The sequence below is a fragment of the Mytilus galloprovincialis genome, chromosome 13, assembly GCF_965363235.1.
Source record: "Mytilus galloprovincialis chromosome 13, xbMytGall1.hap1.1, whole genome shotgun sequence".
NCBI classification, from domain to species: Eukaryota; Metazoa; Mollusca; class Bivalvia; order Mytilida; family Mytilidae; genus Mytilus; species Mytilus galloprovincialis.
The window spans coordinates 65,973,667-65,997,794 of record NC_134850.1 but is presented as its reverse complement, the minus strand read 5'-3'; the positions used below and the strand labels follow the sequence as shown (position 1 = coordinate 65,997,794).

The following is a 24,128-nucleotide window of genomic DNA, read 5'->3' as shown; positions in this document are numbered from 1 at the left end:
CCAACCTTCCTTTTGTGGTCATAAACCTTGTGTCAAAATTTCATAGATTAATTCTATTTACTTAAACTAAAGTTATAGTGCGAAAACCAAGAAAATGCTTATTGGGCCCTTTTTGGCCCCTTATTCCTAAAATGTTGGGATCAAAACTCCCAAAATCAATCCCCACCTTCCTTTTGTGGTCATAAACCTTGTGTTAAAATTTCATAGATTTCTATTCACTTTTACTAAAGTTAGAGTGCGAAAACTAAAAGTATTCGGACGATGACGACACAGACAACGACGACGACGCCAATGTGATAGCAATACAGAAGAAAAAATTTTCAATTTTTGCGGTTGTATAAAAAGTAAACAAACCCAGTTTTTCTCGTCATCCTTTATTCTACAATAGACATACTCACATACATAACAGTGAAAATGAACTAGCTGGATTCACATTTTATATACAGTGATATATGGAAATATATCCATTTTTCTTTTTTCTTTTTGGGCTGCTTGTTTGTTATCTATATCAACCACACTTGCATTAAAATGCATTAATTAGTATTTAATCAAAGAGCTGAAGAGCTCTGAGGGAAAAGACGGTCATTGTTTCAATTTTTAGGGGGGTATCTTTTGATAGTGTACATACAAAGAATGAGCAAAAGAACAGCTAGAACATATAGAAAGGCTGACAATAATGAAACTAATTGTTGTTTATTGTTATTTCATTTCCTTAGTCAAGAATTCGTCATAGAGACAATTTGGACCAATGAGAATTGCGCCTTCTAAATGAAAACATTTGATTAAAGTTGGGAGTTAATTATCTAAAATTCAATTGAATTTAACAACTACTACAATATATTTTAGAAATTTAATTATGTACACCTGAACGGCAGGCTAAGACCATTTTCAATTTTTTGTGACAGTATTCTCAAGAAAGTGAGGACTGAAAAATCTATTCAGTTTTAATTTTCCATGGATAAAGTTCCCAGTTACAACTCTCATCACAGGGATACATGTTCTTATAAAATCAAATATGATTGATATAAGCTGTGTGAAGTTTGTTTTCAGATCCCACATTTTGATATATCTTTAAAATTCATAAATATATAGCTTTAAACTACAAAAAGCAATATTTAAAAAAAAAATGAAAAAAAATGACCACTACAATAATTACCCTACTGAAAATTTAATTGGGATTCCATTGAGATTTCAGAGGAATTCAGTGGAATTCCACTGGTGCCATTGGAATTCCACTGGCATTCATTGGAATCATGAATTACAATGGAATTCCACTGTAAAAAAATATGCATCTTCTGGAATCTCAACAGAATTCCAATGAAATTCCGAAACAATGAAATTCCAATGGAAGAACAAGTAAATTTCTGCATGATCATAATTTTATTTTTCTAGTGGAATTTCCACAAAATAATTGCAACTAAAAAAAAATCATTCTGGTTATAAATTCAAATGTTCCTGGTAGTAACAAACTACCTACTGGCTACAATTTTTTATCAAAAAACTGCTGCAAAATTGTCCTTTACATGTAATTTCATTGGTTGGTTTGCTGTTAGGTTTCTGTCTTATTGATGTTAACCCATTTCCTACTTTCCTATTTTTTTACACATAAAAACAAATGCATTTGGTCTGTTTGTGATGCACAACAGTGCTAAGTAAGAATCATATATTAGGCTAGCTAACAAGAAATACTTCAATATTTATTGGGCAAGTAAATTATTTTCCGGACAAGTAAAATTTTAGGTTTGACTTGCCCGGGGACAAGTGCTCACAACAATTATTTCCACACCCCTGTTACTTCAATACATGTCATACACGATGTTTTACAAATGTAGTGTAATCTTAAGTAATAAAGCAAAATTATGTCCATGAAAAAATATTTCCTTTTCATTTAACAACAGAACTTAGCTCAGATCCTTTTTCTTTTTTTCATACTACGCCAGAAGAGTGTTACATTTTGAGAGTCATACAAAATTTGGGACTAACTTTGAAGTTTTGTAACTTACTTTGAGCTGGAGATGTTTCTCAAGTTTCATTTTTACAATCATGATAATGGTAAACTTAATTTCTTTCTTCTAAAGATGTAATTTCTGATTGTCTCTCCGAGTTCAAACATGTGCCTTTCTTAACCATCATACGGCACATAGAGGAACTTGGAAAAAAGCACAGATTAATGACAATTCATTCATTCCCAAACATTGCAGACCGGTGTCAATAATTATCATCATTAATGAAATACGTTTACCTATTGTAAAACGCTTCAATGACTTTGACAAAAGATTGCAATGCAGACAAATGATTACAAGTGACTGGGAATAGAAGAAACGTCATAATTACGTCAGCAAAATGGTGTTTTTGACGCTAATAATACAAATGAAGATGGTTGATGTGAAGTAAAATAGCTGTCAAATAAAGCAGATTTGTTATCAGATAAGTAAATTATATATATTTTGATTATTTTTTTTTGCTGAATAACTATTTGTTGAAGCATTATAATAATTATTGATAATTATATATATATGAAACACCAGAAAGTAGCCTTTACATTTTACAGTGTTGGTTTAATGGTGGTTTAATGATTTCCATTCAGGAATAACTGATAGATTTGTACAATATATTTTATTTCAAGGTTAACATAATTCATGCTTCAGCCATTCTTATGATTGTGTGTGGGTAAATTAAAAGGGGGAAAAGGGAGGGGGGTACATTATTTGAAATGTCATGAAAAGGCTGAATTAATATTCGTGTTATAAATCTTTATACTCTATTCATTGTATTGATATTTTAATAAAAACAACATTTATCAAATTAAATTATTACATTGTATTATACCTGTTAGAAACTGTTTAATCTTGAGAGTTTATTTAAAACAAATATCAAGGACTTTTGATTCTTTGTGGTGTGATTTTTGATTTTGCAGGGGGAAACTCAGATGCATTTATTGATTAAAAGATCTGTTCAACTGTGAAGAATTTTAAACAGAACAACTTCACCAAGATGTTATTTAGCATTTCTAGTTGGAAGTCCTGATACAGCAATTTTAATTACAGACAGGAAGAGAAGTTTACTTATATATAAATGATAATAACACAAAAATAAAAAATGGAAATTCAAGAAAATCCTTTTTAATAATTTCATGAACTTTAGATGAACAGTTCATGAACTTCAAGTGGACAAACAATGTTCATGAATTAAATTACTGATGAACAGTTCATGAACACAGTAGTTCATGTGTTCATGAATGATTCATGAACTGGTATGGTTCATGGACAAATTCATGAATCATTCATAAAAATTTCATGAACTAAACATGAACAGGACATGAACTACAAATGGACAAGCGTGTTTTTGTTCATGAACTTTAATGAAATTTGGTTCGGATTTTCTTTGGACTTTCTTAGGATTTCATTGGGATCCAATGGATTTCCACTGGAATCTCGGTGTAAAACCACAGCAGATTCCACTGAAAAAACAGTGGAATCTGCTGTGGTTTTACACCGAGATTCCAGTGGAAATCCATTGGTATCCCAATGAAATCTGCTGTGGTTTTACACCGAGATTCTAGTGGAAATCCATTGGTAACTCAATGAAATCCTAAGAAAGTCCAAAGAAAATCCCGACCAAATTTCCCAATGTGAATCCAGTGGAAATTGCAGTGAATTTCCACTGGAACTTCCACTGGAAATCCCAATTAAATTTTCAGTAGGGATATGTTGGTATTCAAAATTATTTTTTAATTGATGACTACTTATCATATATATACTTAACGTGACATTTTTAATGTTCAGATACATTAAATTTCATTTTAGTGGGTAATTACTCATCAATTGAGGTGCTCCTTAATTGGAGAAAGATTCTAAAAACATATAACTTTACAGAAAGAATGAAAACTGCAGTTGCTCTCCCCAATCTCAATAGGTATAAACTACAAAAAGCAACATTTTTTTTTTTATTATTTTTTTTTTTAATATGGTACTTATATATAATAATATAAGTACTGTTTATACAAACTGACATTCCAGCTTACACTTAATAATTAATGTGATAATAAAGATGCTGACATTATTGATACTTTTAATTAACATACACAGACCACTTGGTACATCTTGAGGTTAAATCCCTGGCATTTGACACTTTGAAGTTACAACTGGAATCTCACTAGGAGGCACACTCTAATCTTTTCTTAATCAGATACATGTCATAAACAATCACAGTTGGTGAAGAAATGCAGATTATGATACCAGATCTTATAGAAAATAATTACACAACAATTAGTACATTATCTAAAGGTCAGTGAGGCCAGACTCCTCCCACTGTTGATTGATGTACCCTATCTGTGTGTGAAGCCATATGCATGGTCTTTGTATAATCACTTTTTTGGTTCATAGCAGGCTTGACTAGTTGATATAGTTTTACAGTGCTATTATTTAATTTAATATTCAATTTAAACAACTACTTATAATTTGGATTATTTTATTCACTCGTGACATAATGTCTGGCAGAGGAAAAGTTGTTCGCACAAGAAGGAATAGAGTTACTCCATATGCAAATTCAGCTATTTCTGATAGACAATGGGATTTAAACAATCCATCCAACTGGACTTCACAAAAATTTCGAGAAGAATTGGACAAAAAAGGCATAAAAACTCCAAGTTCTTTACCCAAATCGGTATTAAAACAACTATATATCGAAAATTCTAACACAAGTGGGATTACTACACCACAAATTCAACAAAACAGGACTATTTCTGACAATGATACATCCAATCCGTTGAGTACAGAACCTGAAGTAGCTGTAACAGACAGTGGGACCAATGTACAACCTTTAGCCTCTTTGGACATAAACAATATTCCTGTTCCCAATACTTCCTTGGCAGAACAGGACACAATGAGTGTAAACCATCAAGTAATAAGCAGTAATACAGGTGGAATTACCAATGACATTCCAATGCAGAACTCTAATTTCAACAGTATGGCTACAATGTCTACCATGCTGGCACATTGTTTCAGTGGCTTTCAACAAAGTTTGAATCATTTTAACCAGAATTTAAACAAAGGGACTAATACTGACAGCAGTGGATTCAACCTTCAGCAATGGTATAAAGCTCAAAGTTCTACAACTAATCACATGGATCAAGTTCCCCGAATATTCCCATATTTCAAACAGGATTACAACAGGATTTGATTTATCCGTCTCCAACCGTACAGCAGTTAGATGCCCGAGACTCATCTACTCAACATGGATTTCAAGGAGTGCGCTCAGATTCTTTTTCAAATGTGGATATCATTTCTCCTATTCTTCAAAAACAGATCATTGAGGGTAAGGATATTAACTTGGCATCTCTGTTAATACCAAAATATGAATGTCCCCAAACAAATAATATTTTGGCTAATGGTATAGAATTAAATGTTTCAGGAAAGCCTGATCCACGTTTGAACAGAAAGTTGTCTTTGCAGGAATTTATTAGGGCTTTTGGAAAATTTAAAAGGGTTATGACAACTGTTTTCCCAGATAGGCGTGCCGAATTGGACGCATATCAAGACGACATCATTGATATATGCAACTTTTTTGGAGATAAGTTTTATGATTACCATAAAATGTTCTCTGCAAAAGCTGCAACTTTGTTAAGAGAAAAGTTTGTAAAAATTGATTGGAGTAAAAGGGATCGTGATATTTTAAATTTAGTTACAGCTGGGGCTAGCATAAACATTTGTAATATCTGTAATATGGCAGATCATACCACAGCTTTCTGTTCACTACAAACTTCTGGGAATTACCAGTCACATTTTAACAAAAATTCAAGGCAGTTTGAAGCTTCCATTGATTCAGGTCCTTCATCCGATAAGTTAGACAAAAATGGCAGAACACGTGTATATTTCAAGGGGGAAGAGGTTTGCAACAATTTCAACACTGCCAGGGGGTGCACAAGGATCAACTGTTCCTATAGGCATGTCTGTTCCAAGTGTAACCTATCTAACCACTCCCTACCAAATTGCAGAGTCTCAAACAAAGGTGGAGAGCAGAATTCACTTGCGAAACCCCTTTTACCTATTTCATCTCAGAATAGTGGGAAACATTTTAAAAAATGACTAGTATTAGAGGACTTTCCAAAGGAAGCTACTTCCCCAATTAATGTGGATAAGCTCGAAATTGAACTATTAAGTTATCCTGACAAATCATTTGTAAAATATTTATGTAATGGTCTACGAAAGGGTTTTGATACTATGATATCAGAAGTAAATTTACCTACAAAAGAATGCAGAAATAGTTTTTCAGCAAGGTCACAACCAGAAATTACAAGTGCCTTAATATCAGTTGAGGTAGAGAGAGGATACATGTACGGGCCTTTTAACAACCTCCCCTTTCAGAATTATAGGGTTAGTCCCATAGGGATAGCAGAGGGGAAATACTCAAACAAAAAACGCTTAATATTAGATTTATCCTCCCCTCACAATGATGATGAACATTCAAGCATAAATGATTTGATTGATAAAAATAATTGTTCAATGTCCTATGTCAAGATAGATGATGCCATTGATATAATTTTGCGTCTAGGAAGGAACTCCTGGCTTTGTAAATTCGATATTTCAGACGCATTCAAAATTTGTCCTATCTTTCCAAGCCAGTGGCCATTTTTCTGTATAAAATGGTGTGAGATGTATTATTTTTTTGTTAGATTAACCTTTGGTTGTCGTTCCAGCCCAAAATTTTTTGATCATGTGTCCCAAGCTATTTGCCACATAGCAACACAAAATTACAAAATTCTAAACATATTACATTTGCTTGATGACTTTTTGACCATTGATTCACCATCAGCAGATGGAGAAAGAACAATGGCAATTATGATGATGATTTTTAAAAAGCTTAACATACCAGTAGCTAGTCACAAAACTATAGGTCCTGTCAAATGTTTGGAGTATCTGGGTATTATACTGGACACTGAAAAAATGGAAGCTCGACTACCAACTAATAAAGTTGAACGTATTTGTGAGTTCATCTCAAAAATTTATTATAGGAAAAGAAAATGCACTAAAAGGGAACTTTTACAGCTTTTAGGTCATCTAAATTTTGCTTCAAGGGTGATTCTTCCTGGTCGAACCTTTGTTTCATATCTTATTAATCTGTCCTGTACCGTCAATGATCTGCACCATTATGTTCACCTAACTAAGGAGTGCCGAACAGATTTATACTTTTGGTTGCGTTTTCTTAGCAATTGGAATGGAGTAAATATGTTTTACAATAAAGATTACATTTCAAGCTTCGACATGGAACTCTTTACAGATGCATCATCAACTAAAGGCTTCGGTGGTTATCATAAAGGAGAATGGTTTTCTTCTTCATGGTCAGGAAATTTGGAATTACCAGATGAGAAAAAATATTCAATGGCTTTCCTGGAACTGTATCCTATTGTAGTGGCAGCTATTCTATGGGGTTCCAAGTGGTCTAAAAAACGTATTCTTTTCTGGTGTGATAATGAGGCAACAGTTGCAATAGTGAAAAAAGGTCGCTCTAAATGCTTACAGATCATGAGTTTAATGCGACAATTAACATGGTGTGCCTGTAAATATAACTTTCATTTCAGTGCAAAACATGTACCAGGATATGAAAATGAAATAAGTGACGCTTTGTCTCGATTTCAGATGGACCGTTTCCGCAGGCTGGCTCCAAATGCAGCACTTCAACCTCATCAGTGCCCACCCAGCTCAGAAGTAATGTGGTCCTGAACAAAATAGTTCATCAACTTTGGAATATTGCTATTGCAAGCAAAACAAGAAGTGCATATGAAACTGGATTTAAACATTTTGAGAGATTTATGTTGCTGAACAATTTTAAATTTAATTACCTACCACCTATTTCAGAAGACATTTTGATTTATTTTACTGCATATTGTTTCCATTTTTTGAAACTACAGTATTCTACCATAAAATTGTATTTATGTGGAATAAGATACAAATATTTAAAAAATAATTGTAAGGATCCCTTAGAATCTGACAACAACACACCCTTAGATAGACTCTCCTACATTTTGAACTCTGTCAAAAAACTTCAAAAACCAAATAACAAGAAAAGATTACCTATTACTTTCGAAATTTTAGAGAAAATTATATTTCGTCTAAGACAAGGTGTGTTTACCCCTTTTATTGATTTAATGCTAGAAGCAGTATGTACTGTAGGTTTTTATGGCTTTATGAGATGTGGAGAATTTACTGTCTTGAAAGCCAACCAATTTGACCCATCTGTTAATTTATGTATTGGAGATATTATTTTGCATAAAGATATGATAATTTTGAAATTGAAACAGTCTACAACAGACCCTTTCAGGAAAGGTGTAGATATTCAACTCCATAAAGTAAAAAATCAAATTTGTCCTTTTAAAATCTTAGTCAAATATTTACAAGTTAGAGAGAGTCTTAAACAAGGTCTCCCATCTGATCCACTTTTTATCTCACAAAATGCTTTGGCATTAGAAAGGAATTATTTCATTAATTGTATAAAACAAGTACTTAGTATATGTGGCTTCAATCCTGATCACTATAATGGTCATAGCCTACGCATAGGAGCTGCCACTACTGCAGGTAAAGCACATATTGAAGACCATTTGGTCAAAACACTAGGACGTTGGTCCTCTGATAGTTACTGCAGGTATATAAGAGTGTCATCTACTTCAATTAAATATGCACAAGAATTGTTAGGAAAATATTAACATGAACATAATAATGTTTTTAGAATACAGATCTACACATTCATGTACATAGATTTTTCCATTGTTATTTTTTATATATATATTTTTTTTTCTCATGACTTTATTGAAGGTGAAAAAATCTTAATCCTAAATCCTTGGGGGCACTCAGCTGTTCCATCTGAGTTTTTGGACCTTGATGGAATTTTATCACTGGTTATTTCTAAAATTTCATTCATCCCCAAGCATTTCGGGGAAAAATTTTATCAAATTTATTCCAGCGCCAGTTTGATAGACCCCTGCTACTTCACAAGTACATGGGCTATCCCCATGCAGACCTTGCACACACCGGCTGCAGATGAGACGCCTAGTCTCATCACCTAAGTGGAGAACCCTCGCTTCACATTCCCCGGCTGGCGTATTGTCGGGCAGGCAGGTTCTTCCTCACACTGGAGGTTGCAAGCTGACTTGCTCAGGCAGGAACTCAAAATTGTTTTGTATGCTGAGTGTTTCCCTAAGGCCAAAACCAGATTGATTAATTGTTTTTTATAATAAAATTATTATTCATTCTAATATATCTTTCTGCTTTAAGCCAGTATGATTTGCTAAGACCATGTTTTGGTTTACACACAGATATCCCTTATGTTACATTTGGTATTGTTTTTCGGAGCTGGTATTTGCTCAATTACAAGGATGAGATCTGGACTTTAATTGAGATTTGTTCTATTATGAGAGTGTTACTTTGAGTAAGTGTAGAGTCAAGACTTGCTCATTAATACAAACAGAAGAAAAAATTTTACCTCAAAAGTTACACCTGTTAATATATATAAGTTGATGTGATCATTAAACATTTCATCTTATCAATGGAAGGCTTGCTTATTGATGCCTTGATCTTTGGGAAAGGTAAATAAATTTATGTCTATACAAATTTAGTAAGCCTGCCACTGGTGACCTGAAATGTTTTGATCACTGACACTAGAGGCAAAGACAAGAAGTATTGGCAACCACTCACTCCAACAACTATACAAATTATACAACTACAGAAACAATATTTCACTTTATGAGACTCAATAAATATAAAACATTACACTTAGAAAAACAAATAGGAGACTACAGAAAAGAATAACAATAGGAGACAACAGATTACAAACTTGGCTTGTTTGTATAAATATGGTACTTATATATAATAATATAAGTACTGTTTATACAAACTGACATTCCAGCTTACACTTAATAATTAATGTGATAATAAAGATGCTGACATTATTGATACTTTTAATTAACATACACAGACCACTTGGTACATCTTGAGGTTAAATCCCTGGCATTTGACACTTTGAAGTTACAACTGGAATCTCACTAGGAGGCACACTCTAATCTTTTCTTAATCAGATACATGTCATAAACAATCACAGTTGGTGAAGAAATGCAGATTATGATACCAGATCTTATAGAAAATAATTACACAACAATTAGTACATTATCTAAAGGTCAGTGAGGCCAGACTCCTCCCACTGTTGATTGATGTACCCTATCTGTGTGTGAAGCCATATGCATGGTCTTTGTATAATCACTTTTTTGGTTCATAGCAGGCTTGACTAGTTGATATAGTTTTACAGTGCTATTATTTAATTTACCACCCACCATCCACCGACCTAACACCTTCAATAATGTTTCATGACAAGGGAAACATCTCAGTTTTTACTAGTGATATATATTTTATTTTTTAATTTCAATTCCTTGATGGAATTTTATCACTGGTTATTTCTAAAATTTCATTCATCCCCAAGCATTTCGGGGAAAAATTTTATCAAATTTATTCCAGCGCCAGATTGATAGACCCCTGCTACTTCACAAGTACATGGGCTATCCCCATGCAGACCTTGCACACACCGGCTGCAGATGAGACGCCTAGTCTCATCACCTAAGTGGAGAACCCTCGCTTCACATTCCCCGGCTGGCGTATTGTCGGGCAGGCAGGTTCTTCCTCACACTGGAGGTTGCAAGCTGACTTGCTCAGGCAGGAACTCAAAATTGTTTTGTATGCTGAGTGTTTCCCTTAGGCCAAAACCAGATTGATTAATTGTTTTTTATAATAAAATTATTATTCATTCTAATATATCTTTCTGCTTTAAGCCAGTATGATTTGCTAAGACCATGTTTTGGTTTACACACAGATATCCCTTATGTTACATTTGGTATTGTTTTTCGGAGCTGGTATTTGCTCAATTACAAGGATGAGATCTGGACTTTAATTGAGATTTGTTCTATTATGAGAGTGTTACTTTGAGTAAGTGTAGAGTCAAGACTTGCTCATTAATACAAACAGAAGAAAAAATTTTACCTCAAAAGTTACACCTGTTAAAATATAAGTTGATGTGATCATTAAACATTTCATCTTATCAATGGAAGGCTTGCTTATTGATGCCTTGATCTTTGGGAAAGGTAAATAAATTTATGTCTATACAAATTTAGTAAGCCTGCCACTGGTGACCTGAAATGTTTTGATCACTGACACTAGAGGCAAAGACAAGAAGTATTGGCAACCACTCACTCCAACAACTATACAATAAAATCAACGGTACCAATTTTGTTGCACCAGATGCGCATTTCGACAAAATATGTCTCTTCAGTGATGCTCGTGGCGAAAATATTTGAAATCCAAAGCTTATATAAAAGATGAAGAGCTATAATCCAAAAGGTCCAAAAAGTATAGTCAAATTCGTGAAAGGAATCAGAGCTTTGCATGAGGGAGATACATTCCTGAATTTATAATAATTTCGAATATTTTGTAACACCAAATTTAAATAACACAAAAAATCCGTATTTTCATGCCAGTACCGAAGTACTGGCTACTGGGCTGGTGATACCCTCGGGGACTAATAGTCCACCAGCAGAGGCATCGACCTAGTGGTAGTAATAAAATCAACGGTACCAATTTTGTTGCACCAGATGCGCATTTCGACAAAATATGTCTCTTCAGTGATGCTCGTGGCGAAAATATTTGAAATCCAAAGCTTATATAAAAGATGAAGAGCTATAATCCAAAAGGTCCAAAAAGTATAGTCAAATTCGTGAAAGGAATCAGAGCTTTGCATGAGGGAGATACATTCCTGAATTTATAATAATTTCGAATATTTTGTAACACCAAATTTAAATAACACAAAAAATCCGTATTTTCATGCCAGTACCGAAGTACTGGCTACTGGGCTGGTGATACCCTCGGGGACTAATAGTCCACCAGCAGAGGCATCGACCTAGTGGTAGTAATAAAATCAACGGTACCAATTTTGTTGCACCAGATGCGCATTTCGACAAAATATGTCTCTTCAGTGACAAATTATACAACTACAGAAACAATATTTCACTTTATGAGACTCAATAAATATAAAACATTACACTTAGAAAAACAAATAGGAGACTACAGAAAAGAATAACAATAGGAGACAACAGATTACAAACTTGGCTTGTTTGTATAAACCATTTCAATAATTATGTTGGTACACAATTTTTTTTTTATATAGAAGACTACTTATTAGATACTAAATGTCACATTGTCACTTACTTTGATTTAAGTGTATAATTACTCATCAATTGAGGTGCTCCTGAATTGGAGGAAGATTCTAAAAAGAGAACTTTACAGAAACAATGAAAACTGTCGTTTCTCTCCCCAATCTTATGTATCCCCATTGACATTGTTTACCGCGAAAGTTGACCTACAAATTATCTGATTATAGCCTCAGATTAAAGCATTGCATGTTGGTGTGTGAATCATCTACACTACAACAAACATCATTAGGTTTACATTTAACAAATACGGATTTTAAATTAGTATACAAATACTGTGAATAATTTTTATAATGAATAAAGGATATCCCTGTGTAGTGTGGCATTCCAACAATGACGTCACTAGGTTAGATATATTTAGAATATTTAGTAATACTGATTTTTCCGGACTGTAAAAGAAACGTATACAGTGTAAGGGAAAGCTCAATATACGATAATTTCACGAGAAACAGAAGGGAAATGTGTAAAAAATGTATTTAAAGTCAATCTGTTCTCCTTGTCATCAATTTCAGTATGACATTTTGAGGGGGTTTCCAAACTATCAAAACAAAATGATTGACGTGAGGGAATGATACTCTGGCCAATCCCATTAGGGAATTGACGGCTTGAAGCCGTCTTTCCCCAAAAACTAGAGGCTCTAAAGAGCCTGTGTCGCTCACCTGTACTTACTGATGCTTTGACAATCATGTAAAATAAGGTTAAAATCATAATTTATAGTATAAGATATCATTAGATACTACATGTATAATAATATCTAAGATAATAGCAAAAAATGCAAAATTTCCGTAAAATTACTAACTCAGGGGCAGCAACCCAACAACTGGTTGTCGGATTTGTTTGAATATTTCAGGGCAGATATATCTAAATCTGATGAACATTTTTGCTACCAGTCAGATTTGCTCTAAATGCTTCAGTTTCAGAGATATAAACCAAAAACTGCATTTTACCCTATGCACTATTTTTAGCCATGTCTGCCATCTTGGTTCGCGGGCAGGGTCATCTGACACATTTTTAAAACTAGATACTCTTATGATAATTGTGGACAAGTTTAGTTACATTTTGTCTTAGTAGTTTCAGAAAAGAAGATTTTTGTAAAAGATTACAAAAATTGAAGAAAAATTGGTAAAATTTACTATAAAGGCCAATAACTCCTGATGGGGTCAATTGACCAATTTGGTCATTTGACTACTTATTTGTAGATCTTACTTTGCTGAAAATTATTGCTGTTTGCAGTTTTACAGATTTGCTCTAAATACTTTGGTTTCAGAGTTATAAGCAACAAGAGTTCACACGCTGAAATGTCTCGGCTTCTTTACTAATCATTGATATTATGTTGATAGTCCTCAATATAAAGCTTTATTACAACTGTCACATAAACTTAACATTAACCAAGAAAACTAAACATTGACCAATGAACCATGAAAAGAAGGTCAAGGTCAGATGAACAATACCAGGTAGATATGTACAGCTAAAAATTCTTCCAAACAACAAATATAGTTGACCTATTGCTTATGGATTATGAAAAAAAAACTTAACACTGAGCAATGAACCGTGAAAAGGAGGTCATGGTCAAATTAAACTTGTGGGACTGACATATAGTTCATAAAATATTTCCTTACATCAAATTTAGTTGACCTTTTGCATATAGAATTAGAAAAAAAAGACCAAAACTCAAAAATTTAACTTTAACCACTGAACCATGAAAATGAGGTCAAGGTCAGATGACATCTTCCTACTAGACATGTACACCTTACAATCATTCCATACACAAAATAAAGTTAACCTATTGCATACAGTATAAGAAAAACAGACTATAACACAAAAAATAACTATAACCACTTAACCATGAAAATGAGGTCAAGGTCAGATGGCACCTGCCAGTTGGACATGTACACCTTACAGTCCTTCCATACACCAAATATACAAGACCTATTGCTTATAGTATCTGAGTTATGGACTTGACCACCAAAACTTAACCTTGTTCACTGATCCATGAAAAGCGGTCGAGGTCAAGTGAAAACTGTCTGATGGGCATGAGGATAATGCAAGGAATTTACTTCTTAATAAGAGAGAATTTAACATTACAAAAAATCTTAACTTTTTTTTCAAGTAGTCACTGAACCATGAAAATGAGGTCAAGGACATTGGACATGTGACTGACAGAAATTTCGTAACATGAGGCATCTATATATAAAGTATGAAGCATCCAGGTCTTCCACCTTCTAAAATATAAAGCTTTTAAGAAGTGAGTTAACACCACGGTAGCCGCCCCCTGTGATGCAACCCAAATTCAAACATGTGTCTCACCTACTTTTGCTGTTAGTTGCACACTCAACAAAACTGGAGGAAAAAAATATTAAAAATGTTCCTCTAGATACTATAAATTGATTGTAAGAAGTTTGGTATGTAATCCAGGAAGGTTTATGAATCTCATAAATGTTTTAGAAACTTTTACTGCAGATTGTTTGTAATGTTAACTGGAAGAAAAGTCCATGTATATTAAAGTGATATAAGGAAAAACAGGAAATACATTTTTATAAAATTTCTTTTAAGATACAAGCTTTCAATCATAAACAAGCTTCTGCCCAAGGTCGGTATAATTCAGGATATTTTCAAAAAATTATCAAAATTTTGAAAACTTTAACTACAGAGTGAATTTAATGCTACTGGAAAAAAACCTATGTCCATTTATAAGTAAAATAAGGATAACCATGATATTTTTGTAAACAAAATTTACTTTTGAATACTATATATGATAACAAACAAGCTTCTGCCCAATTTTGGAAGAAATCCAAAATAGTTTAAGAAAGTTATTAAAATTTCAAAAACTATAACCACAAAGTGACTATATGTGGTCACTGCTGACTACGAAGCAAATAGAATGTAGGATTCCTATGTCTCACTATTGCGACAAAAGTCACAGTCTTGCAATTGACAAAAATATATAACATTTCTGCTGAAAAAAAAACCAACTAATTTTATTATCACTTTAACTAAAACATCCATATTTAACTCTAATATTACCTGAATATTACCGGTGTCTTTGCTGTGAAGCACAATCTGAATATCCCTCAATGAAGTCTCCTGATATATCACTCCAAACTTGTAAATGATATCTATCATTGTTTCAGCCACTTGTCTCGATGGGTAATGAAGTTTTCCTGTTCCAAAAGCTGGAAAGGCCACTGACTTGTATTGTCTGTTGTCTGCCACTGTTAAACATTGCCACATTATGATTCTCAAAACCTATAAATAAAACAGAAGAAACTTTTACAATTTGTGAGCCATTATTAATCACATGTCAGCAATAATTAATGTTAGACTTACACTTGATTACATTATATGATTTGAAGAAATTTTCTTATTATGATTGTCCCCTCCCGCAATTTCTTATTTCCCTTCCTGGCCCAAAATTCGTATACTGTTGGTACCATAACCTCTTAAAATCAATCCCAAACTTCTTTTGAGATTATAAACCTTGTGCATAAATTTCATTGATGTCTATTTCTTTATCCTAAAGTTATTGTCTGGAATCTAAATGTCTTCAGACGATGCTGACAAAGACTACGTGATACCAGTATACCAGTATACGACCACAAAATTTGTTTGTGGTCATATAACTAGAGGCTGTGTCGCTCACCTTGGTCTATGTGAATATTAAACTAAGGAAGCAGATGGATTCATGACAAAATTGTGTTTTGGTGATAGTGATGTGTTTGTACATCTTACTTTACTGAACATTCTTGCTGCTTACAATTATCTCTATCAGTAATGAACTTGGCCCAGCAGTTTCAGTGGAAAATGTTAGTAAAAATTTACAAATTTTATGAAAATTGTTAAAAATTGACTATAAAGGGCAATAACTCCTTAAGGGGTCAACTGACCATTTTGGTCATGTTGACTTATTTGTAAATCTTACTTTGCTGAACATTATTGCTGTTTACAGATTATCTCTTTCTATAATAATATTCAAGATAATAACCAAAAACAGCAAAATTTCCTTAAAATTACCAATTCAGGGGCAGCAACCTAATAAAGGGTTGTCCAATTCATCTCAAAATTTCAGGGCAGATAGATCTTGACCTGATAAACAATTTTACCCCACGTCAGATTTGCTCTAAAGGCTATGGTTTTTGAGTTATAAGCCAAAACTTGCATTTTACCCCAATGTTCTATTTTTAGTCGTGGCGGCCATTTTGGTTGGTTAACCAGGTCACCCGACACATTTGGGCCAGGTGAGCTAAAAATCAACAATAGTTCAATGTTTGATGAATTAAACAAAGTTTAATTTTGACCCTTTGGCCCTTAATGTGTACCAATTTAAAAACATGGCATAAATCAATAATCTAAATACACAGTTAGATTGAATAGATTCAGCAAAGAACCCCAATAATTCAAAACTTTGAATTGAACCCCATTTTGAATGGTTCAGACATTAGTAATTTATACAAAGTATTAGAAAAGTATATTCCTTTTGAGTTCCAAACAATTTAACCCCCACATCTGATTATGATGATTGCTCTTAATCTTTGGTTTCAGAGTTATAAGCCAAAATCTACATTTTACCCCTATGTTCTATTTTTAGCCATGGCTCCCATCTTGGTTATTTGGCAGGGTCACCGCACACATCTTTTAAACTAGATACCTCAATGATGATTATGGCCAAGTATGGTTAATTTTGGACAAGTAGTTTTAGAGGAGAAGATTTTTGTAAAAGATCAGAAAAAATTAAGAAAAATTGGTAAAAATGACTATAAAGGGCAATAACTCCTTAAAGGGTCAACTGACCATTTTAGTCATATTAACTTATTTGTAGATCTTACTTTGCTGAACATTATTGCTGTTTACAGTTTATCTCTATCTATAATGATATTCAAGATAATAGCCAAACTAGAGGCTCTAAAGAGCCTGTGTCGCTCACCTTGGTCTTTGTGAATATTAAACAAAGGAAGCAGATGGCTTCATGACAAAATCATGAAAATTGTGTTTTGGTAATGGTGATGTGTTTGTACATCTTACTTTACTGAACATTCTTGCTGCTTACAATTATCACTATCTATAATGAACTTGGCCAAGTAGTTTCAGTAGAAAATGTTAGTAAACATTTACAAATTTTATGAAAATTGTTAAAAATTGACTATAAAGGACAATAACTCCTTAGGGGGTCAATTGACCATTTTGGTCATGTTGACTTATTTGTAGATCTTACTTTGCTGAACATTATTGCTGTTTACAGTTTATCTCTATATCAATATTATAATATTCAAGATAATAACAAACTAGAGGGTCCAAGGACCCTGTGTCGCTCACCTTAGATTTTTGTTGACAATTGATGCACGACATACAATAATACTTTTTGTTAAAGAAAACTTTGTGAACCAAAATCTAATTTTTCTTGTGATTGAACTACTTTCAACCAGTTTATTATTTTCAGTTTTGAGGTCTAAAACACACTTTTCAAGTATTGTGTTTTTCTCTCATGGACATACATGTCTATATATTTGTTCTATATAAACTCATCATCGATACCAGGACTACATATGCCAGACGCTATCATTACTGGTCAAGGATCATTAAGGAAACTTTAATTGATTTTGACATGTTCATCATATATAAGTTGTTCAATTAGTTATGACAGCAAAGTTACTGATCATTATGGAGAATGACAACAGATCAACTGTATCAATCTTTTCACTGGACCCAAGATTATCATCTTTTATGAGTGGTGACCTGACCTTTAAATTAAGATTCAAAATGAATATGTATTACTTGAATTGAACAAGAAGGTAGACAGAGAGAACTAAGTTTTGCTAGCTTAAATAGAGACGACCTTTATAGTAGTTCTAACATGTGTGAAGCTGCTATTTGTTTGTCATTTTTGGGTTGTGACCATGTTTGTCTCCAACTCATTTTTTTTCTCTTCTTGACTGGAGGTTTTGTTCCAATCAATTTCAAAAATGAATGGGGTGTGAAAAATAATAAAAGACATCAAATTTAATTGTTTATTATGAAAAATTTGAACACATCAAATACTTCAAATAATGCATTATAATATTCATTGTCTTATACATTTTTTTTTTATATATGTGCATTAAACACTTCATTTATAGAACAATATTTACATTCTATAAAAACACATTTTCAAAGTCAAAATATGACAGTAAAAACAGTATATATAAAAAGCGACACAGCGATTATATTATGATATGATTATTGTTTCCATAACTTGACCTTCAAAATGACTTGAAGTTAATTTGTAAAGCCTTGTTGAGAAGAATATTCAACAGACTTTTCCAACTTAAAGAGTTTAGATTCTATATATAATTTGTTTAGATTCTATATATATATAATTTATTTCCTCTTGAGCATTTAACAACTGTCAAAGTATTTGTTATTTTTGTTTCTTTTCTATTCATGGTATACTGAGTTATAGTCCATAGTATCTCTGTTTTAAACTGTATTCATACAATGTATCAGTTCTGGTGGATTTGCTTTAATGCAAGATTCAAGAGTTTACTCCATACATTTATTAATTGTTGAATGATGTTAATATAACAACAACTGAAACAATCTTTATAATTCTTATTTTCTTCAGCAGTTAGTTTACTGAATTTACTTTACATTGGCTTATCATAAAACAGTCATTAAATGTTCTCAAATTTCTTCTCTAATAAGCAAATGTTCTCAAATTTCTGCTCTAATAAGCAAATGTTCACGAATTTCTGCTCTATTAAGCAAATGTTCACAAATTCTTCTCTAATAGGCAAATGTCACAAATTTCTTCTCTATTAAGCAAATGTTCACAAATTTCTGCTCTATTCAGCAAATGTTCACAAATTTCTGCTCTATTAAGCAAATTAATGTTCACAAATTCTTCTCTAATAGGCAAATGTCACAAATTTCTGCTATTAAGCAAATGTTCACAAATTCTTCTCTAATAAGCAAATGTCACAAATTTCTTCTATATTAAGCAAATGTTCACAAATTTCTTCTCTATAAAGTAAATGTTTACATGAATTGTTCATTAGTTTCTGTTTTATAAATGACTTCTACATATTTATCAAATGTAAAAGCAAAAATGCAACCACATAGTTGAGTAGAATGACAAATTATTGCAATATTTGACTTTTTTTTCTCAACATTTAACCCTTTGCATGAATTAATGATTTACACATTTTGATAAACCTGTACTTAGAATAAGACATAATTGAAATCATAAGAAATAAAAAATGTTGGATTTATGGATTGTTTTTCAATTTTGAGAACTCCAAGTAATTATATTATAATAAAATATGTGGTATTTGTACAGAAACTGATTTGTTATGTCTGATATGAACATGAGAGCATTTCTTAAACAGAAAAGTCAATGAATATTGGATGAGATAAATATACAGATTAATTTGGCATTACAAAAAGTAAACTGTACATACTTAATCATGACAAATGTTTAGTATATCATATATATATATATAGTGAACAAAATTATTGTAAATTGTAACAAGTTATAGATATATGAAAAATTACAATGAATATATGTACATAACAGCAAGGATTTCAACATTCATAAACATTTTGATTATTTAATCATAGTTCATCAAACAGGCAGTTAAATTTAATCATTTTGTAGGAAGAGAAATGAGGCATGGAACTTGTGGTCTTCAAAACTCCCTTTTTACATCTATATTAAAGCAATGGCTTTTGATTGTATTCAAAAACAAATATTTAAAGAATTATATATATATATACATTTATAACAAGTAAATATCAGGAGTGTTCACATGCGAAGTGCACACAACTCTCCACTGATACAATGAGCATTCAGGTAGTAGAGGTTCTAAAATTTGATGTCTCCAATCAAAGAAACACAGTTTCAAATTTCTGTACCTCAGCTACCGTTAATCCAGTGTACCTATAAAGAAGAAAGCTTTATAAAGAAGCTTTCTTCTATACAGGTAAAACTGGATACCAGGAGTCTTGAAGCCAACTCATTTCTATTCCTACTTATGAAAAGGCAAATCTGTTGGAGTGGAAACCCCTTTTCCTTTAAAACCACTCCTGCACATTTGTGGTTGCCTTTTTTAGCAACCGCAAATGTGTCATGTTTTTCAGCGGGTTTAATTTTCGTTGTTTCAAACAGAGCTGGTTTCGGAATATAAAATAATCATTACACTGAATCATTGTGTTTCAATGGCTACATATATAACTTTATGATCTGACCAATAGGAATCAAGAACATCTGTTTCAAAATTTACCTTACTATCAAAATTTAGGAAAATTAAGTCCAACAATGTACCATAAGATGTAGTAGGTTTAGACACAATTTGTGAACAGCAAAATGAATCTCTCATGAACTTTAAAAAAGAAGTGTTCCCAGTGTTTAAATCAATATTAAAGTCTCCCATTATGATAATTTTTGGATGTCTTAAATACACATCAGGAAGAAGGTTTGCAAGGAAAGTATCTTTTAGTTGTTGCAATTTGCAGTTTGGTGCTTTGTAAACAAAGATAACCTGAAAAAGACCTTTGCTGGGTGATATTATGTCTGCTATAACAAACTCTAAAGATGGAGTTGAGAAAGTGACTGTATTGTGAAGTATACAATCATTTCGATAATATAATACCAATCCATGAGGTGGTCTTGTATTAAAGTTTGTTTGCTTTTGGTCTAATCGAACAGGTGTTTCAAAACCAGGTACATGAAAATGATCATTTTCATCTGTTGAAATAAGTCTTGATTCAGCAATACCAATTACATCAGCATCCAAGATGTTAGGGTCTGATATAAGATCATTAAAATGAGCATGCAATGACCTTGAGTTGTTAAAAACTACTTTAAAATAGTTACTTGATAAGTTGTACAATGGCTTAAAGCACAACTGTAGAGTTGCATCTGTCCTTAGTCTGTGTAATTCTTGTCGAACACAATCTGCTACAGCTATTGCTTCTTGATTGAGATCTAATATCTGTAATCCAGTTAGAGATGTTACTCTGCTTAGCGCAACATAGTGAATATGTGGTATTTTCCCTTTACGTTTTGATTTCAGACTAACAACAACCTCATGTAATGTATCTCCTTGCGATTTATGAATCGTTTTTCCGGCTGCTGGCCGAAGAGGAAACTGAATTCTTTCAAAGGTCTTATATTTATAAGTAAATGACCTTTTAATGTCGAACATTGGAGTCCATATTTTTTCAACATCTTTTGTGTACAAGTGTGAATATTTTCTTCTATTGTTAGCACCAATTCTATCATCTTCAAACTTAACCCATATGATACTTGGTCTTAAAGATGTAGTTTTGCACTCAATCAATTTAAGTTCACAAGTTGAACCATTTGTAAGACCATCAGTGACTTCAATATTAGCTGTAAGATCATATTTCATCCCAATTGCTAATACTACTTCTTTTGCAAGATTGGCTGTATCAGATTGTTTTTCTGGTAAAGAACTAAGTAATTTTGTTTTTACAGATGCTGGTAAATCCCCACAAACTGTGTCAACTGCTGTAACTTTAACCTTTTGTGAGCCTAATTTAGATATGTATTGCAAATTGAAATTATCCACTAAAGCATTTTCAACAAACAAATGAGTAGCATTAGTTCTGTATGTTGGATCACTGATTGAAACAGTTCTCGTACTTAAAACTGCAAAATCATTTTCAGTCAGCTGATTTTGTCTCAACCTATTTAGTAATAGAGCAAATTCTAAATCATCCTTTTGTCTCATTATTTCGGTAAGTTCATGAAAAGAAAATAATAATTTCCAGTAATTAGGAGCTAATGCTGTTAGTCCTTTGCTTAGATCATTGAAAATCCAGCTGTCAAATACAGGTTGGAGTTGGAAAAAGTCACCAATAGCTATGATACTCACACCACCAAATGAACAGTTGCTTCCCTTGATTTTTTTCAGCCTTCTCTCCAGTAAAGAGAACATTTTGTTTCCAACCATTGAAATTTCATCAATCAAAATCAGAGACAAATTTCTGTATTTCATTCTGAGTGTATTGAGAACATCGCATGACAATGACTGGTCAAGTCCTTTATTTGGTTGTATCTGGAAAGAATTGTGAATGGTCAGACCATTTATATTGTAAGCTGCCTTTCCAGTAGGAGCACAAAGAAGAATTCTAATATCGTCAGGGTCCTCACCTTCAATAGAACATAAGTGTCTGTGTAAAGCTTGAAATATTGCTCTGACAACTACAGATTTTCCACATCCTGCTCCACCTGTCAAAAATGTATAAAATGGTTCATGTTTTGTTTTAACCCATGTGACAACATGTTGGAAAAATTCCCACTGTTTCTTATTCAAGGATCTTATCAATGCAAAATAATCACTCTCACTTATTCTGTTTGCATGATTTGTCAATTCTACTGTTCTTGCTTCTATTCCAACTTCACGGGACATATCATACAGTCTATGTTCTGTTGGTCTATCTGGATTGAAATGAACATACTGTTCAGATTCTGTTGGGCCTATTTCAGCATCTTCCATTTCTACTTGCTGTGTGGCAGGTGCTATTTGATCATTCTCATTACAATCGTTTTCTGCCTCTTCTATAGCTTTCTCTAGATCCATCACTTTTCCTTCATATTGTTTAGCTTTTTTTTCTAATAGTCTTGCAACAGTCAAGTACATTTTTTCAAATGTTTCATGTCCGCATTGCAAATCTGAAAGTTCATTTCTCCATGGATAAAATAACATTAAGCGTTCTCTGTAGAAGTTTTCAGAGTCAGTCTTGTAATTGTATTTAACATATCTTATAACCTTAGGTGTTTTTCTTTGATATATTCGAATACCATTCTTTAGGGTTATGTCGATTTTGTTATTGATTTCTTCTATAACATCTGCATTTGCCTCTTCATTTTCACTTTCAGATTGATGATCTTGCTGTTCTGTTTCATGATCATCTGAGGACTCTGAAGTTTTAGGATACTGCAATTCAAGCTGAGATACATAGTCTGCTAGACACCAATTCTCCAGTTGTTTTGGTCTACGCGAGTATCTTTTAATATCATTGTCGGATTCTATTTCAGTAGAGTCTGGGCCTAGTTTTTCTAGGGCTGATGATTGCTTGAGGAGGAAAGTTCTTTTGTGTTGTGGAGATGTGTTTATGAAGACAACTTGTCTTGTAGCTTTTGTTAAAGGCATCTGTAGTGTTAAGTATGTTGCTTCTTGTGCGCTTGTTTCAACAGAATTTGAAAAGTAATTCCCAATGTGCCTTACTTGATGCTTCAAGTCTAAATTTCCCTGTCGCGCTTCTTTTGCTGCTTGATCCAGTAATGCACTCATACCTTTTTGTGACTTGCTTATATATGAAACAATATACACTGCACATGCAAATGCATCTAAAACAAACTGTAAATCATGATTTGCTTGCCAAGCTAACAACACAGTTTTCATGTAACCATTAACACGGACTTCAGATGGTTTTCGTTTGAGAAAAACTTTTGGACCACTCAAGTTGCTTCTTATGGCCTTAATGTAATTTTCATTATCCATTTGTAACACATCATCTAAAAACATGTCATATGTCATCTGGTCTATATCTTCAGAATTGTGGAGTGTATTAATTTCGGTTTGTATTTCTTTATATATAGCTTTGTACTTTTCTATGTCATCATTTTCTTTCAAAGGCTCTAAGATTACTGTTGCTTTCATAGGTGGAATGGGGAAACCAAAACGACAAATTGGGTGACCTTTTTTTCTGCATGTTTTTGAATGTTTATGAACCTGCAAATTGACTAAACTAGTATTATTTTCTAAAAGTGAACAGGAGACATATTTATCAATAAATGCTACAACATCTTCATTTGAATTGCTTTCATATACTGGTGCATTTTCAATCCAGATCAAAATATGAATATGTGGTGAACCTCTCTGTT

The 24,128-nt window shown here is 32.8% G+C and overlaps 1 protein-coding gene and 1 long non-coding RNA gene across 2 annotated transcripts in view; one reads left to right on the top strand and one right to left on the bottom strand.

Annotated features, from left to right (window-relative positions):
• Nucleotides 1-24,128, bottom strand: part of LOC143057776 (uncharacterized) — a 108,230-nt gene that overhangs the window by 66,655 nt on the left and 17,447 nt on the right. The window contains exon 3 of the mRNA XM_076231169.1: nt 15,269-15,490. Within this exon, the coding sequence (XP_076087284.1) occupies nt 15,269-15,490 (222 nt within the window). The remainder of the gene's footprint in view (nt 1-15,268; nt 15,491-24,128) is intronic.
• LOC143057877 (uncharacterized) lies at nt 4,896-9,250 on the top strand. The gene is made up of 2 exons (XR_012972845.1): nt 4,896-5,316; nt 7,580-9,250. It is a non-coding gene; the product is annotated as an uncharacterized LOC143057877 (long non-coding RNA).